Source organism: Solanum pennellii, chromosome 2 (genome assembly GCF_001406875.1).
Source record: "Solanum pennellii chromosome 2, SPENNV200".
NCBI lineage: Eukaryota > Viridiplantae > Streptophyta > Magnoliopsida > Solanales > Solanaceae > Solanum > Solanum pennellii.
Window position 1 is genome coordinate 48314252 of NC_028638.1, and position 19286 is coordinate 48333537.

The window sequence follows — 19286 nt, forward strand, 5'->3', positions numbered from 1 at the left end:
AGGATAGAAGGAATTAAACCACCTCTAATAATAGGTGATTTACGCAATTCAATGTGCAACTAAATCTTTTAAGTTTGAATTACGTTATCATATATTAATAAAATATTTTTTAATTTTACTAGATAAATTAAACTAACTCATAAATTAATTTTCGATAATATTTCACGAAACTTCAAAAAAACACATTTTCTACAATAATCATATTTATTTTTATACTTTTTAAATTTCATTATTTTCTGCTTGACTTTCCACTTGAGAAATGGGGAAAAAATGGAGCAAAAAAGAAGGGATATATAATTAAAACAAAGATTACGACAAAGGAGTGGATATTTTTTTATTTTGGGTTTATAAATAAAGGAGAATAATTAATAGTTGTAAGTTGTAACTCAAATACAAAAGGAATATGAAAGGTTGATATACATTGTTTCTTTTTTTCCCAAAGTTATTTCCGAAAATTAAAAATGTGGGAGTGAAAAGCGTAATGTGTAGACAACGAAGAAAAGAATATATTTTCAAAAATTCCGCTTTCTTTCATCTAACAAACAATTCGGAGACTTTCGCTTTTTTTTTTTTTTCAATCCATAGAAGACATCAGCTTCTCCATTGTTAGGGTTTCATCTGTTTCTTCTCTCAAATCAGGTATCTTCATTTCATAGTTTTCCACCATTCTTAACTTCCGTATCCATGTTATGATTTGAAGTTACCTAGTCTAACAAGTTAATACGTGTTATATTCGCTGATTTTCTTTTTATTTGGTTGCTCGATTGATTTTCAGCTTCAAATGCTTTGTTGATTGATGGAATCGATGTAAATTTGGTGAATTTCACGTTGAATTTTGTTTATCGTGATTTTTTTGACAGGTTTGATTGGTCTACTTTGGATAATTGTGTTGCGGTATGCGATGTGATGATTTAAGGTAGGTTTTAGGTTCTGGCTTGATTTGTGGATAGAGCTTTGTTGTTTGTGGTTGGAATTTTGGAAGGTTATATAGCTAAGTTTTGCTGGAAATGAGTGTAGTTGGGTTTGATGTGGGAAATGAGAACTGTGTTATAGGAGTTGCAAAGCAACGAGGAATTGATGTAATATTAAATGATGAATCGAATCGAGAGACACCAGCGGTGGTGTCGTTTGGTGAGAAACAAAGGTTTATTGGTGCAGCTGGAGCTGCATCGGCTACTATGAACCCGAAATCAACTATTTCGCAGGTAAAGAGGTTGATTGGTAGGAAATATAGGGAGCCTGCTGTTCAGAAAGACATGAAATTGCTTCCGTTTGCGACCTCTGAGGGACCGGATGGTGGTATTTTGATTAATTTGCACTACATGGATGAGAAGCATAGTTTCACTCCTGTTCAAATTATGGCGATGCTATTTGCACATTTGAAGCAAATTGCTGAGAAGAATCTTGAAACGGATGTTTCAGATTGTGTTATTGGCATACCTTCATACTTCACAGATTTACAGAGACGTGCTTATTTGAATGCAGCAGAAATCGCTGGGTTGAAGCCATTGCGATTGATGCATGATGGCACTGCAACTGCACTGGGTTATGGTATATACAAGACTGATTTTTCAGCTGGGGGTCCAACAAATGTTGTGTTTGTTGATGTTGGTCATTGTGATACTCAAGTTGTTGTAGCGTCATTTGAACCTGGTCATATGAAGATATTGTCTCATGCTTTTGATAGCGACTTGGGCGGGAGAGACTTTGATGAAGTTTTATTCAGACATTTTGCTGCAAATTTCAAGGAACAGTACAATATTGATGTTTATTCAAATGCTCGGGCTTCTATAAGATTGAGGGCTGCATGTGAGAAACTGAAGAAAGTTTTAAGTGCAAATCCAGAGGCTCCACTTAATATTGAGTGCTTAATGGATGAGAAAGATGTAAAAGGTTTCATCAAAAGAGAAGACTTTGAGAAGCTTTCATCAGATTTGTTGGAGAAGATAAGCATTCCTTGTCGTAAAGCTTTACTTGATTCTGGTTTGACTGCTGAAAGGATTCATACTCTTGAGCTTGTAGGATCAGGTTCTCGAATTCCAGCTATGGGAAGAATTTTAAATTCTGTTTTCAGAAAAGAACCAGGGAGGACAATAAATGCTAGTGAGTGTGTTGCACGTGGATGTGCTCTTCAATGTGCGATGCTCAGCCCCATATTTCGTGTTAGAGAGTACGAGGTTTGTGATGTGAACTATTACAGTAATACTTGTGATCAATATGGCTGTGAGTTTCTTTCTATTTCTTAGTCCCATTTTCATTTAATTGGCCTAAATTAGATTCAAAGTCCAATATGGATAGGTTTATCCCTCTTCTATGGGGTGTTTAGTTTTAGTGACCCGAGATACAAGACCTTCTATGCTCTCATTGGCTGGTTTTACTTTACTTTCTTAATTATGGTGAATATGGTTGTGATGTTAGATGAGTCAGGTTTTCCTTCTCTTTGTTTTTCAATTTACTTCTCTTTTTATCGGAGTTTGAAGTTCTATGATGTAAAAACTCTATTTGTAGAAACGATCTCTTCCATGGCTATAGAACATTCTAGAATATTCGCTGCTGAAATAGTATTCCTGCAGTTAATAGAACAAATATTAGAAAAACAACCTCGAGTAATGAGTGAAAACATGATTAAATGAAAAATTCATTAGACTAGAAGGACCATGGAGAAATTAAGTGACTTTACTATCGAAATGGACACTCTAGCAGATGCAGATCATGATGCTAATAAACTACTTCAGAAGACATGAAGCATTGCATAATTCTTTAGACTTCAAAGACCATGGAGAAATTAAGAAACTTTTCTATTGCAATGACCACTCCACCAGATCATGATGCTAATACACTACTTCAGAAAGCCTAAATATTACTCCGGGGAGCAATATAGTTGGGTGTTAAAAGACGCATAAAATCAAAAGAAATAATTTATTGAGTTATGAGAACCATACATGTTAATAATTGATAAACCAGAGTTGCAATATTCATCGTGGCAGAGAGCATTCTAGAGAGATTAAATTGAATGAAATGAGGACATGACCTAGCAAATTTTTTGACTTAGTCATTTTTTCGGAGTTGGAGCCAGGCAGGGTGACTGCAGATGTCTTTGAAAAGTAAAAATGAGTAGCTAGATCAACCATATGAGCGGTACCTGTTGATATCGAAATAATAGACTACACTCTTTACTATGTGTTACCACCTTTTACTTCACTACAATCATTCTGTTGCTAATTTTAGTGTTTCTTTCTTGTAATAAACTAGAAGTACATTTGAAAGAAGTGGGTAGGGGCAAGGCTGTTCATGTTGCTGTTGTTGTACAAACATGAGAAAGAATTATTGTGCGTTGGGATAGCTTAGTACATCTGTGTCAAAATTATGTCTTTTACAGTTTTACTGCTTAAATAGTTGTCATGCATAGGTACCCAAAGCCTAAAATTCATCTCACAGCCACTAGCTTGAAAAGAAACAATACAAAACAATGTTCTTGTGAGCTACTGATCTATTCTTGTAAAGCTTGCATCTTCTTGATGCCTTTAAATTAATCTACTTCATAAAAAAAAAATACAAAGCAATATCCAGAGGATAATAGGAACAAAACATAAGTATACCAAGTCCTAACTCCGGCATGAACATTGTTTAGTGCATGGCGTTTTATTGAGGTATAGTTGTTGGTTTCATCATTATTTTGAGTTCGGAAATCTTTTATTTACAGATTCAGGATTCGTTTCCTTTCTCCATTGGGTTTGCATCTGATGAGGGCCCAGTTTGCACCCTATCAAATGGCGTATTGTTTCCAAAGGGCCATAGTTTTCCGAGCATGAAAGTGCTCACATTGCAAAGGAGCAACAGTTTCCACTTGGAAGCATTCTACACTAACCAGAATGAGTTGCCACCTGGTGTATCCGATAAAATAAGCAAATATACGGTACAGTTCATTTTTCCCTTTTAACTAATATGAGAACTTCTATCCTCAAGTTTTGTTTGAGATTTCTAGATGTATTATATAACATTTGATCTAATTTTCTTGATTATGTTCGGAATGATTCTCGATAATTGGATTACTCTAATCTAGTCATAGCTAAAGTTCTAGTTGTTGAGGTTACAACTTAAGATCTCTATGCATTTGATTTTTTGGAAGCCCATTGAACCACCTTTGAGAACTTACTACAGCAGACAATTGTATCATTTGTCACATACTTGTTCTTCTAACCCAATTAGTTGTCCACTTCCCTTTTTGGTTTGTTTCCAGTAATTTATCCCTTGAAAGAGAAGTTCTTATCTTGATGGATATCTCAATATGTCTGTATATCATATTCCCGAAAAGGTAAGTAGACATCAAAAGAGAAGGAAAAATTCAATAAGTCAACTATGTCTACAGGGAGTATTAGATATTGTACTATTTCATTGTATGTTTAAATAGCTACATGCACTACCCAGTAGCTTTGCATATTTTATGTCGCAATATCTTGGTGATCTTCTCTATTGAATGAGCCGGCTTGAGAAGGTCCTCGCTGAACCACTCCCAGAAGCAGTTTTACCTTCCAACGTACGAAAACATACCCAGTGTAATCTCACAAGTGGGTCTGAGGAGGGTAATGTGTACTTGGGAGGGTGATGTGTACACAAATTGTTTCTGGTAGACTTTTGCCGTCCAATGTGAGCCCTATAAATAAGGCAAAAAAAATTGAACGTAATATCTCTGCTATATTTGGACAATCTAGGGTATAAAACTAAACCACATGTGTTCATAGCTAATGTACATCAGCCAATTTTGAGATTCAAGATTTTCAAAACTAGACATTGCTGGTGCACACTATGTAAACCTTTGATCCGTTGTACAGTTTGGACTGCTACTTCAGTCTCTTGCATTGCAGATGAGCTACAGAGTCAACGATAATTTGCTGGGTTTCAATTTCTCCTGTTTACTTGAAAGGAACTTTCATATCTGCTGTTATTACCTAAATTAGCATCATGCATGAGAAGGTAAAGAAAAAAGGGATGTCATTGGTACGAACGAAATGTAGTTTTGATAAGCTTTACTGTGACTGAATATATGCAGCTGTGATGATTAATCATTAAACGAGAAAAAAATTATCTTTTGATATTTTGGAGGATTAAGTTCTGGTAGTACATTCACTTTTCTAATTGGTAGAATAATATATAGTTGCTCAAATACCAGAAAATGTTGTATCATGATTTACTATGCAAACAAACGTACGTGTACATCTGTCCAAGAATGACTTTGTCTCCCAGAAAAAAACACATTTAGGTGGTTTCTGTGACATCAAAGAAAGTGCAGTAAATTGGAAATCATAATTTTGATGGAATATTGTGAGCAGTGTTTAAATTAACATGGTATTGAGGGATGATGCAAAAAGATGTATTGGTGTTAATTATAGCAGTGATGCAACCTCCTTATTTTCTTAAATATTTGGCTATTGTAAGTTTCACTATAAACTCTTTGACCATGAGCGTTATTGGTTTAGTACCTTCAAATGTTGTACTTATCCTATAATTGAAACATGTTCTCAAGGCCTATTGCTCTGCCCTTGCAATTTCGTGGGCTCACAATGAAAACTTGTGAAACACCCTTTTCTGCTAAAATGTTCATAAAATTTATTACTGTACATTATAAAATGTGATAAAGTTGCGGAACACCCTTTTTGGTTGCCCTTCTATACTGTTTCAAATATCAGTTAGATTCTCTCGCTGTCTAACTTGGATAGTTTCAAGGTTTAAAATAAAAGAAGGAAGTGGCATTCAGGGTTTTAGATCAGGTCATTTGGGCCTTTTGCTTTCAGGAAAGTTTCTGGACATCTGAGAGACTGACTAACACCGAGGTCATATTGGTTTTTGTTAGTGTTACACGAGAATTGGCAAGTTACTGTTCAATGTTTGTGAGTCTTTTAAGCATGCTAAGAAAATGCTCTTCGGGCTAACTTGATCCCAAAGATAGCTCATGAGGTGAGGATTTTTTTTTATTGTTATGGTGAGGACTGCCTAAAGCCATATAATGAGACAATCAGTTCTCTCAACCAATGTGGATGCCTTAACATCCCTTTGCACACTATCTTGGATATTTGGAGCGTGATCAACATAATATAGGGGTCCAACACTAGGTAAACCAGGAGTAGAGATGAGTCCGAGTCTAATTCCAAGTCTAATACCAGGTTGAATTGTGTGACCTCATTGTTTAAAAGCTTAAGTTGTTTGGGAAAACATATTTTATAGTTGCTTAGTTATATTATTTTTCTACACAGTATAAACAACAATAACAAAAGAAAAGAAATCATAATCGTTATAAAGGTTTCAAAATTTTCAATTGAAGGACAGGAAGATGGCTTTCTGCTAGCCTATTTCCCTGAAAGCACACTAACGTGTTGCATGTTAAATGTTATTCTCATGTTGAATATGGTCAAAAGACGCCTTTTATTTGGTCTTATTATGCTATCAAGTATCTACCGGGATCTAATCTTATGCTGTAAAAGGAGTTATCTGATGACAGTGTCTTTTTGAATCTCTCTGGTCGGTGAGCTAGAAGTTGAGAATATTTGTAGCATTAATATTTCTTCCTTGCTTTAGAAGGCAGGTTATGCACCTTCTGCTTCCTTGCTGAATCTCAATGTGCAACAGTTTGAGGAGAATGCTTAACTGTAAAAATAATTTAATTTCAGCAGTTTTAGAAACTCAAATTAATGCCAGAGATATGCTGTTGCTAAGTGTCTTAAGAATTTGAAATTAATGCTCTCATCCTTAATGCCAAGTTGACTCCATCAATTTGTCAGTTAATCTCGCTCTGTTCTTATTTTTTTTCAGCTTGGCCCATTCCAGGTTCCTCATTCTGAAAAAGCAAAGGTCAAAGTCAAAATTCAATTAAACCTCCATGGTATTGTTACAGTAGAATCGGCTTGGGTAAGTGCCAATTTTCATAGTATGGAAATTCATTACTGCATTTTGTCATCCCTTCAGCTGATCAAACTAAATTGAAGATGTAACCCAATGTTGTTACTGCATTATGTCATCTCTTCAGCTGATCAAAGATCAATCAAGTCATTCTACGTCGGAAAATAATATTGATACTTATGCAGAAAATATGGAGGTAAGCACTCGTGAAGCTTCTGTGTCATGCATAGTTCTGATGATAGTTACTCTGCACATTTTGCTGTATGATACTGATTAGTTAGAACTTATAGTATCTTCTGGTACTTCTTGAAATCACTGCTTAATTTGTGTCCCTTTTTTGGTTCTGTTTGGACCTCAGTATTAAGACTTAAGAGGATTGGTGGTTTTCTTCTTCTTGTTTGTTGGGCACTCAAAGTTACTAGTCCGTTCTCTCTAAAAAGAATGACACAATTACTATTCGGGACTTGAACATTTCTTTCTTTTGTTACTAAGTTGTCAAACATTTTAAATATTTTTTTACTATAAAAATTGTAGATCATTATTCTATTTATGTACTTTTTAAATATATAATTTTATTTAGAAGAGATTAATCTTGCACTTCGTCCCATGGAGATTGTTGGTTGAGTTGTTAAGGCATGAGAGTAACAACCTGAATATTCTAGATTCAGATTCAGGCTTAACACTCAACATGAGCCCATCTGTTCTAGCCTGTGTGAGCACTGAGTAGGACTACCCCACACTGCTTGTAGGCTATCATAGGTTGTTCTGTGATTTAGTCGAGGTGTGAAGCTGGTTTCAGCACCATCGTTTGAAGTAGTGTATAAAAGATAGATTCATCTTGTTCTTTGCTTTTCCTAGCCAAACGAAGTAGTCCTCCTCTAGGACGTTAACCTTGTGTAATTTCAAATGGTCGACAACAATCAGGACCCAGGGAACAAATCCTCAAAGATAGCAACAAGTGGCTCAATCAACCTCATCTAATACCTGACTATACTTCTATACTTGAATTTGCTGAAGATATCTTTAAATAGTTGGTAGAAAATTTTGAAGAAACCATATAGCCGTAGACCTAAATAAATTATAAAATAAAGTATCCCCTCTCTAATTGCTTATGTTTTTAAATGAGGCGGTTTGCATAATTCAACATGACTATCATAATTGGAGTCGCACTGCCACCCCTTAAGGAAAATATTTCCGTGTGCTCGACTCACATAAAAGAATCAGATCTGCATGTGAGGTGGCGTGCTGTAGACCTAAATAACTCTAATAAATAAAACCATCCTTGTAAACGTTTAGATTCGATAGTCATATAACTCAAAGAATAGCACTTCGTATTCAAATTAATTAATATAAACTAGTATATAGTTGTCAGTTTGTCTCTTTGGAGTAGGGATGACAATGGGGCGGTGCAGGGCGGGCTGGTGTGGGTTGGGCTTAGCCTGCGAATTTTTTTAATCCGCCCCGCCCAACATAGCAACACTTCTCATTTTCAACCCGCCCCGCATGCACCCGCCCCACATTATTTTTTAATATTTTCTTTTTATAGTTATGTTTGATACTAAAAAAAATCATGAAAATAAATTCATTTTTTCATTAAGTTGTATTAATTTAATAGGATAGTGACTTAAATTTTTATTTTTTAGAGGTCAATTGGGAAATATGCAAGAAATTGTATTATTTTTATTGAACCATTTCATTTATTATCTTGAATATTTTAGTAGCTTTAATGAATTTATCTTAATAAGTAATGCTCTATCAATCTATAACATGTAAAAAGTTAAAATTAAGTTTGAACTCACGTAAAATTATAAAATTACATGTACACAATTGCCCCGCCCCATATTAATTAAATAAACCACTCCAACCCACCTCGCATCCGACCCGTCCCACATAACCTTAAACCCGCTCCGCCCCATTGCCATCCATACTTTGGAGGTTGTAGATTTTTCTGTTAAAAGAAAGAGTCCTCAAGATTGGATGGGCTAAGTTAAGATTTAGAATGGAACACTGGGCGGATGGGGGTGGTAGGTATCTGAAAGTTGTGCGGTAACCTAATTATTTTTTCAAAAAATATTTAATGAAGACCATAACACAATTTGTTTTATCCAAATTTTGTCAGAAACAACCAGACCTAAAATTGAATTAAATTGAAGTATCTGTACCAAGGTAAGTATTATTAAAAACACTGATGACACCAAGTAGGAAATGTTCCTAACTCAGAGACTGTTTTAGAAAGGCTCTAACAATAAATTAGATCCCCAAAGGTCACATACTTATAAATATAAGTCATTAGTGCTAGACTGCTAGTAGAATATATGCTTTTGTGATTCGTTCAACAAGATACAAGATACTTGATCAATTCAAGTGCTCTATTTGACATTTTTTATATTTTTTGGGCTACAATTTTTTTACTTTCTCAAAAAAAAAACCTTCTAAAAAACAATACAATTTTTTCTTACGAAGACAATGATTTTAAAATATAAAACAGAAGGATTCAAGCTAGTGAATTTTGAAAAATATATATAGTTATTTTGATGATTGACCATTGTACTCAATCAGTAACCATGTTTTAAATGGAGGTTGACCTTTTTATGACTGAATTATTTACACATGCCTCACACTTTGTTTTTACTTTTTGTCATGGTTGCTAGAAAGATTCTGTTTTAAAATTATTTAGAACTAAGGGATCAGTGTGGTTCATGTTGCTTCGTCTCATCTCTAGTAATTAAATGGACTTGGACTTTGAACAACTAGGCAAGATTTATGATGAAGTGGAAAAAGTTACCAAGAGCCTTGGTGCTGGTCCGGAGGACCATGGAGGAATCATGTATGGAATCTGCATTTGTGGAAGTGGTGAAACTGCATTTTCACTCCTTCTCTTTCTTATTGATGTTGCAGTGTTTCCATTACTTTAGTTAGGGCATACTCTAGGGTAATTGATTATTTATTTTCCTTGAAAAGATGTATACTTATCCGATGTCAGCTGATTATAATTTGGTCATAAACTAGGACCCGACACTAGGACATCAGTGAGTTGTTATTCCATTTGTGTGCTATTGTTCTTTGGTTAAAAGGCTTTTGCCTATTTCACATGTGTACCTGGCTACTTGTGAATGGAGTCCTGTGGTTCTTTATGCAGGGAGATGTTACAAGGAAAAGTAAGGCCGTTAAGAGACAGGATATTCCTGTCAGTGGAAGTGTTGATGGTGGAATGACCCTCATGGAGCTATCCCAAGCTAAGGAAAAGGAACGCCAGTTAGCTGAGCAAGACATAAAGGTGGAGCGAACTAAAGACAAGAAAAACACCCTGGAGGCATACGTCTATGAAACTCGTAATAAGGTATGACATCAAATTTTAAGTCTCATAATTATCTTTGCTTGGAAGACTTTAATTCATATGATCCGTTTCACACTTTTAAGCTGAGAATATGTCTTTTGAGGATATAACATTTTTATCTTTAAAATATAAAATTTCAAACTGAAGCAGAAGGTTTAGGAGTGATGAATGCATCAATGTGAAATTTTACTTTCTGATTATTCTTTCCTTTACAAGTCATGTTCTTTCAGGTTTCAGTGGACTGTTGAATTTGGCAGTATCACTTGCATTTTTAACTCGTCCTTCTGAGTAATTTTGTTTTGCAAATACCACTATGTGACACTCATAACTTTTAGACGCATGTTGGAGCTGATACATACTACTTTATCACTATTTAGTACCTTGTCATTTTGTTATGGAAGTTTGTGTCCTTTTCCAGATAGTTTCAGATACACCATTTCTTGAATTTTGTTTTTGGTTTTAATTTAGTTGTTGTTATCACTTATCAGTATCTGCCCCATTTCCTTTATTTATGCATCTATTTGAATAGCTTTTGAATACCTACCGGAGCTTTGCTACGGATTCGGAGAGGGAGGGTATCTCTTGTAATCTACAACAGACTGAAGAATGGCTCTATGAAGATGGAGATGATGAGTCTGAACAAGTTTATGCAGAGAAGCTAGACGATCTTAAAAAGGTTCTTGTCATTTCGTATTAGTTGAAGAATTTAGTTTTTCTTTTCCAATGCTTATTTTGAAAGTGAGCAACCAACCTTATATTATTAGATGGTGGACCCTGTGGAGCATCGATATAAGGAAGAAGAGGCGCGGGCACAAGCAACACGACATCTATTAAATACCATTGTGGAACATCGAATGGCTGCAGGATCACTTCCAGCCAGTGAGAAAGAAGCTGTATGACCTTGTCTATGTATAACATGCTACAGGTCCTTGTTACATTGTATTAACCGGAATTTTTTTCTTTGCAGGTCATTAATGAATGCCATAAAGCAGAGCAGTGGCTTCGAGATAAATCCCACCAGCAGGAGACATTGCCCAGAAGTGCTGATCCAGTATTGTGGTCTACTGAAATCAAGAGAAAGACTGAGGCTTTTGAAGCGTATGTTCGTCATCTTAAAAGCCTGCCTAATTAACATGAATCTTGTTTCCCCACATGGTTGTTAGACATCTTATGGTTGCATGTTTTCTGTACTTCTTTCACCCACAATTAGATTTTTGCACTGTCTACAAAATCATACTAGAACTACTAAGTCTGAATCCCTTCAACATCCATTTCAATCCCTAAAGAACTAGATGTGAGTGACTTTTGAATTTATCCCTAATTTCGGTGTAGAAACACTCACCAAAATCCCTGTTAGTAGTTTCACATGATAAAGGTTGTAATCGAAGATAAGTGTGTGCGTGTGAGTATACATAGGTATACATACCCATCCAGACACACATATATAATTCCACGTGTTTTTCAGACTTAGAGAACAGATTCCTCATTTTAAACTGCCTACACTTATCACATACACGTAGAAGAGGCATCAAAGCTAAGCAATTCTAGCCTTACTCCTTAACAAAGTAGTTAGAATTTACTACTGATTGGTTCTTGAATTATGGTTAAGACCAAAATTAGAAGATCCTAGCAAGTGTCTCTTGAGAGAACTGCAGCTTATTAGTTTTGCTGCATCTCGTGTTTTTGAGCATCAACTTTTTCTTGCCTGATGTGCTACAATATTGTGAAACACATTTCAGGATGTGTAAGCATGTAACGAGGCACAAGTCATCGCCCCAAAAGACTGAGGATGGTTCAGGTTCAAACCCCAGAAATAAAAGGGAAGATGGGATGGATGTAGATTAAACTGCATCAGAGACAAGTATGATAGCAGGCATGACAAATGATCAGATTAGTTGTTATTGAGGCTGGGGAAACACCAGCCACTAGAGGCCTATTGCGAGTTATCTCCGGTACTTAAATCAAATCACATTCTCTATTTTGGGTAGAATCATTTGTTATTTACTCAAATTTCACGTTTCTCATGATGTGGATTCACTTCCCCAGGTCATTGTGTTATCTTGTGGCCTCAAAAATATAAATTGATTATTGCAGAGTTTCTGCTGCTATTGTAGTTTTTAACAGTTTATAGGAGGCAGCACATTCTGTACTTGGATATTAAGAAAAAAACTAAAAAGAGTTTTCATCCGTTTTGTTCTGATTGTTCTCTATTGTGAGTAGCGCAACAGCCTTAGGGGGTGTTTTGGTTGCGGATAAAGTTAGATAGGAATTGTAATGCAACAATTGTAACAGATGGATAAATAATCATTTCATTATCTGGTACATACGTATTCATAATTTTTGGCAAGTTATCTGAGGTGTTTTATACCCATAAAGACAAGTTATCCCTTGTTGGACCCGGTATACTGCAATTGTTATATAAATTATATCTTTTAGTTATATTGAAGCAAAATGTTAACCAAACGCATGATAACAACTATAATACCAAAGTTTATACTAGTAAATGCTTTTCTAATTCTGGTAACCTTCAGCAGATGCAATTTTTATTCTATCTTATAATGCTCTCATTTTCTCAGATGCTTCTCATATCAATTTGATTGCACATTGTTTGTCGCAGAATTGAAGTTGACATCACCCTTTATAACACAATCAACCAAGAAACGTGCAGATAAATACAAATTAAACAATGGTTTGGATACATTTCCTTTTTAATTCAACCATTATCTCTTTGTTTACTTGAATCGAATATTTTGAATATCAGCTAAAATAGAATACTATTAAATCACATAATATTTGAATAATTTCTTTCATCTGTTTTCTCGAAATTCAGAAATAGTAAGTTATTTCATAACGGATTTCGATTCTCTTTTGATCGATACGCTAATGTGAACTGTTGTTGACTTCTTCGCCACCTTCATTCCTTGCTTAGAGGTTCTTTTACGTTCTCCCATTTGTCTAAACGTTCTTTAGCTTTCTCTACCTGAAAATTAAAAAAAAAAAAGATTACAAAAAAGGGATCCAAATTTATTTACAAACTTCTTTGTGCATCCCCAGAACTATTGACTTATTAACTTTAGAAGTTATTTTTCATCCGTTCACTTTCATTTGTCCATCATACTAGAGTCATTTTTCAATGTTGAATTTATTATATTTCAAGAGTGATAAAGTGAAATTGTCATTTTATTTATTGCTCTTTAAAGGTTTGTTAAATTGATACTAGAGAAGTAAAAACGAACAGGGTAACGCAAAGAGAGTAGTTGAGAAGAAGTGAGATAGGCACCTCTTTGTTCCAATCTGTACGGAATGTGAACCAAATCAGAATGAAGGTTTGCATGACAGTCCCTCCAATCATCCCAGTCCATATACCCTGCCATTTAATTTCCAATTAATTAATACACGTTTATATTATATGTGTGTATATTATAAAATATTTAGAGATATAATATAGAAGGTTGTGTGTAATTGAGAAACCTTAGCACCAAGGTCATATTTGAAGCCAAGGAGACATCCCAATGGAATTCCTACACCATAATAACACCCCACATTCACGTATGCAACAAATGCCTGCCATCCACAACCAACAGCAACACCTGAAAAATTCACAAATAAACAAAAGTATTCTATCGATTCTTGTGTGAAGTAAATATGGTATTATTAATTACTACCACTTTAATTTATCTACAAAGAATAAATATTTTTACATGAACTTTGTCAACAGGAAAAATATTAGGGTATCTAAGGACATGTGTACAATGTTCCTGATCAAAAGCGACTTAATAATTTTGAGAGCTTAAAAATCTCTGGATAAAAGAAAGAAAGGTAACTACTATCACTATACCACATCACAAATTTTGATGGTACTCAGAAACGTAACTCTAACATTGAAAATTAATTTACGATACGATGGTTATATAAAAAATAATATAAGAAGAAAACAACTTTTTTTGTCTTTTCAAAAGGGATTATCTAAGAGTGACACATGCCTGATCATGATGAGTTGTTATGTGGGTCTCTTTTTCTCTGATTCGTCTCTCTCAAAACAAGAATGTGATATCAAACTCTTGAGAGCAAACAACAAAAAAGTTATTCTTCCCACATTTAATGACTTTTGAGTTTAACTTTTACATGGTGACATTGACAACATGGAGAATAAGATGAATAATTATACGGATGGTATAAAAAATGCTTTATTTTGTCAGCGTATATATCAAGGAAATTAAGACCTTACCAGACAAGACTGGTTGAACGCCATTAAGAATAAGTGTGACAGCTAAAAAAGGGCACAAATCAGAAACTGCATTGGCCACAATTTCACCCTCAGTGAATGCATAGCTGATAACATTGCGCAAACATAGCACAATTATAGCTTCCACCACAGCTATGAGAAATGAAATTAACGTCACCACAAACACTGAGAATGCTGCTGACTTTGGATGTGCTGCTCCTAGCTCATTGCTCACTCTCACACTGATCAAACAGTTTAACTCACAATATATATAAAAGTGTCTTGTACTATATATCATTACAAGTATGGTTTTGTAACTTGCACATTATCATGACAAGTTATCCATTATAACACATAAAATTATACCTAGCAGCAGCATTGAATCCCACTGAAACCATGAACATCAGCCCATTCACTGCCATGCTACAAAAATAAATATAAAAAATAGTTAACTTTTCAGGACAACAGAAGCGGATCTACCAAATCATTTCTTCTTAATGATGAAGGATCAAGACTCTGTATATAATATATAGTTCGAGCAGAAGACAACAGGTGAGAATCCAAGATCAAGTCATAGTTAACTATAAACTCTAAGTGGTATTTGTAATATGATATATAACTAACTAGTGTTGTAAGATCATGAATAGAATGTAGTTCTTTGGTAGCACACAAATAAACAGTTAAAGTACAAAATCTCACCAAACTGAGATAGAATCCAATGCAAGCTCAGGATTCTTGAGTAAACCTGAAAGCAACACTAGAATTTGAAAATACCATGTCTCCAAACACAACATAACAGCTGAAGCAGCTGATAACTTCACAAACTCCCATAATCCTCTAAAGGCCTCCCAGCGAAAACCTGTCCACGTAGTCTTACATCTTTCACTTCTCAATATGTATATAAACTGAGATGCCACAATTATCCACCAAGAAAGACTCAGCACCAGCGATGCCCCTATCAATCCCAGTCCAATTTTGTATACAGCAATCCAACTCAGCAATAAGTGTACAAACAAAGTCCCTAGTGAAATATAGGCACTAGGTGCTACAATACTCTGAGATTGCAAGAACTTCTGTATAGGGAAGTTCACCGCGTAAGCGAATATTTGAGGGATTAGACCATACACAAATACTGCTGCCTCTGATGCAACTAGTTTCGATTCACCAAGCGCGAGCAGTATGTTCTTGGAAAATATATATACCACAGCTAGTGGGATGCCTGTTATAGAAAGTACTATTGTTGATCTTTGTAGGTAAACTCCTAGCATATCATATCTATTAGCTCCATATGCTTGTCCACAAAGAGTTTCCACTGCACTTCCCATTCCTAACTGCAATCAATAAACGAAAAAAAAAAGGTTTGAAAAGTTATACATGTGATATTTTTTTTGTTATAAAAAAGTCCTCTGTTTCCCCTGTTTTAGCATTCTCAAATTCTTAACTAACTAAAAAGGTAAAAGTTTTAAAAAATATATAAGCAACATATTGCCACAAGCATTTCATTGATGATGAAAAATAATACCATAAGTCCATAAGCACATAATTGGATGCCTTGATTGCCAAGAGAGGCTGCAGCAAGCTGAAGGTTCCCAAGTTGACCCGAAAAGATTCGAGTAGACATGGACATAGCATTATTGATCAAGTACACAGCCACTGCAGGTGCTGCAAGTCGAAACAGTAACTGGAATTCGATCCAAAAGGCGGACCTAAGGCGTTGAAAGTAAGGTAATTGGAAATCGGATAGCACCTCCTCGAGCTCAGAGCTAGCCCCATGAGCAGCCAACAAAGGCTTCTCAGCTTCAGACTCCATAATTCTTCCCATGCTAAGGTTCAAGCTGAATGAAATGAAAGTAACTTGTAGCCATATAAATAATAGATGAAGCTGTCGTCTCAAAGTTTAATGTGAGGCAATGAAATGTATATATAATATATTGTCATTTTGTGAAAGAATGTAACTAATACATAGTATGTAACAATCAGTATATAGTTGGAGTTGTTAGATGGAATCTGTAAAGTTACTTATCTTTTGCAGTACTTGTATCAAAACAAAACAAATGCATTACTCTTCCATATGAAATTACATCATTTTTCTCTTATTAAACAACATGAGAAAACATCTTGGACGTGAAACGCCTTTTATTTAATCAATCGATCGATCAATCAACTATTTTTCGATCAAGCGGCAGAATCTACACCATATCCTAATGAACATGTAGAATTTGAAATTATCGTATCGTTTAGGCATATAATATAAATGCATATTATGTCTTAGTCAGTATAGTTGGAGTTGTTAGATGGAATAATTAAAGATAAACTATTTGTACAGGACTTGTTGATATATATCACAGACATCAGATGTACTTTATTAAGAGGAAGATAAGAAATGAATAATTATGAAATTATTTACCCCTTTTTCTTTTCTAACTTCCTTTCCGCTAAATAATGCTTCATTCTCTCTATTTTATTTTTAGTGTATTTGACTCGATATAAAGTTTGAGAAACTAAATATAAATAAAGATAAATATTTGTCAGAACACTGCATTCACGTTTTGAGTTTTCGATTCTGGGGTTCAGGCAATACTTGTAAAGAGTTCTTATTAAAGGCATAATATATAAACGTTCACTTTTATTAGCATATACGCCCTTCAACTTTGATTGTGGATAGATAGACTCTTAAACTTATATAGAGTTGAACAAGTAGACACACGGGCGGACCTACCCTTTCGTCGGAAAATTATGTGGGGTCAAATTTGTTTCCAATCTGTGTTATAAAATCAGAAATTACTGGTTCTAATAAATCATTCAGAAACACGAAGTAACTGAGAATTTTTATAACCAGTAAATAAGATGAACAGAAATAAAATAATTTAATCTGTAAAAACGTACCAGAATCTGGAATACTCTTATTGAAAATTTAGGAAGAAAATCAAGTCCACTGAATTCACAGTGTCCCCTTAAGGAAATTATTCCCCTCTAGTATCCGAGGTTTGATTTGGAATATAACCTCCCAGGGTAAAATGATTTTAATCAGTAGAGTATAGATACCAAAAACTCTACTGTCAGCGAATCAATCCACAGCAGGAAAGTACACGAAGAAAAAATGTGATTTTAAGAAGAAGGAAGATCAGAAAATTCGTTAGTAATATTCTGAAGACTGAATGGTATTTATAGGCAAGAAGAATATATTCTGAAAGGTTGCAACCCTTTCAGAATTAACACGACCATTAATGAAAGGTTGCAAACTTTCAAATGGTATTGACTGTTCCTGAAAGTTGCAACCTTTCAGAACAGTCATGGCGGGAAATTTTGAATATAACGGAATTTAAAACGGGTCACTCGCGCGGATCCGAGTCGGGTCGGGTTTTAACTAAAAAGTTGAAAACATTTCGGTTATCAACTAATTTATTGAAAATAATTTTTGGCCATTTAAAATTAATTAATAAATAATTAAAATAAATTTTGTCCAAAAAATTATCTCTCGATCGATCATTTGCCAAAGCCAAAGCCAAAGCCAAAGCCAAAGCCGAAGCCGAAGCCGAAGCCGAAGCCGAAGCCGAAGCGAGCGAGCGACGACGACGACGGCGCGAGGGGGGTCCCTCTTTCCAACCCTTTTAACAATTAATAGGAGTGTTTATTTATTTAAACTCTCCTATTTTCATTTCCATTACCGATGAGGGACTATTGCTTTTTTCATTAAAGCATTAGAGGACTTTTCAAGTTCCCAACCTTTCAAGTTCTAAACTTTTCAAATTCCTCTCCTTCCCTCTATTTCCCATCAATTCTTGCTACATACCCAACAATCCCCCACATTGATGGGGAATAGTTATAACATAGGAATGCACGGACAATTGTGTACTTTACAAGCAAGGATTAATTGCATCTGGATAAGTAGGTTTCCCCTTGGACTTTCCGTAGTGAACATATGTCGGATATACTCGGTCAATCGGTAGATGTGATATCTTTGAACCGTCGAACTTTGGTGTATACCTAGACAACCATATGTCACACAATTAACCCTTTACTGTTTATGATTCTTACGGTTGTGTTCGTTTCAGCCATGAACACCTCCTGGTTTCATGAGTGTATAGAGAATAGGCTTTTGACATAAAATTCTCTTTGAAGCGGCTTCCACTTCACACTCACATAGGTGATTTCTAACCGTGTCATCTCGTAGATACACTATTTGGTCAAATCTACCAAACTTAGCAAATCATTAAAAACTTTAAGCTTTATTACCTCATTAACAAGCCTTAAAGTCTTAACCTTTTCCTGAACATTGTCTTCATCATGAGAATGGATTGAGTTAATTGACAATGTCGAACCGTCAGCCACAACTTTGTTTTTCTCCTTGAATCTAGCTCTTGGGATCTCCAGTCTGCTAGATAGAGTTACCGTCATGCTGACTTGTCCTAAGCCGTAAACCCATTCCCTTAGATGATCTTTCAACTGCCTCTCTCACTAGGCCTTTCGTTAGTGGATCTGACACATTATCGCTTGACTTTACATAGTCAATTGTGATAATTCCACTAGAGAGCAGTTGTCTTATGGTGTTATGTCTACGTCGTATATGACGAGACTTCCCGTTGTACATAACGCTCCCTGCCCTACCTATTGCTGCTTGACTATCGCAATGTATGCAAATTGGTCCAACAGGTTTGGGCCAGAATGGAATATCCTCTAGGAAATTCCGGAGCCATTCCGCTTCTTCACCAGCCTTATCCAAAGCAATGAATTCAGATTCCATTGTGGAGCGAGCAATACATGTCTGTTTGGAAGATTTCCAAGAGACAGCTCCTCCACCAAGTATGAATACATAACCACTCGTGGATT

The 19286-nt window shown here is 35.2% G+C and overlaps 2 protein-coding genes across 4 annotated transcripts; one reads left to right on the plus strand and one right to left on the minus strand.

Moving 5' to 3' along the window:
- Positions 1–385: 385 nt before the first annotated feature.
- On the plus strand, positions 386–12582 carry LOC107011516 (heat shock 70 kDa protein 16). 2 transcript variants are annotated; one of them, XM_015211047.2, is made up of 10 exons: positions 386–639; positions 861–2177; positions 3704–3916; positions 6808–6903; positions 7022–7090; positions 10034–10234; positions 10761–10907; positions 10996–11124; positions 11199–11329; positions 11971–12582. In XM_015211047.2, exons 2-10 carry the CDS (start codon positions 1008–1010, stop codon positions 12074–12076), a joined length of 2262 nt encoding a protein of 753 aa, XP_015066533.1. In that variant the 5' UTR covers positions 386–639; positions 861–1007; the 3' UTR covers positions 12077–12582. The 2 variants fall into 2 exon arrangements, 1 of the variants encoding a protein (XP_015066533.1); XR_001455901.1 differs by lacking the exon at positions 386–639 and having other exon boundaries at positions 1008–2177; positions 11971–12183; positions 12278–12582.
- Positions 12583–12905: 323 nt separating this feature from the next.
- LOC107009195 (protein DETOXIFICATION 40-like) lies at positions 12906–16872 on the minus strand. Of its 2 annotated transcripts, XM_015208484.2 has the most exons (7): positions 15979–16841; positions 15156–15787; positions 14823–14879; positions 14460–14698; positions 13703–13821; positions 13512–13598; positions 12906–13211 (listed from the first exon to the last, which is right to left on the minus strand). In XM_015208484.2, the coding sequence occupies exons 1-7, from the start codon at positions 16276–16278 to the stop codon at positions 13146–13148; spliced, it is 1500 nt and encodes a 499-aa protein (XP_015063970.1). In that variant the 5' UTR covers positions 16279–16841; the 3' UTR covers positions 12906–13145. The 2 variants fall into 2 exon arrangements, 1 of the variants encoding a protein (XP_015063970.1); XR_003576321.1 differs by lacking the exons at positions 12906–13211; positions 13512–13598 and adding an exon at positions 14215–14291 and having other exon boundaries at positions 13711–13821; positions 15979–16872.
- Positions 16873–19286: the final 2414 nt, after the last annotated feature.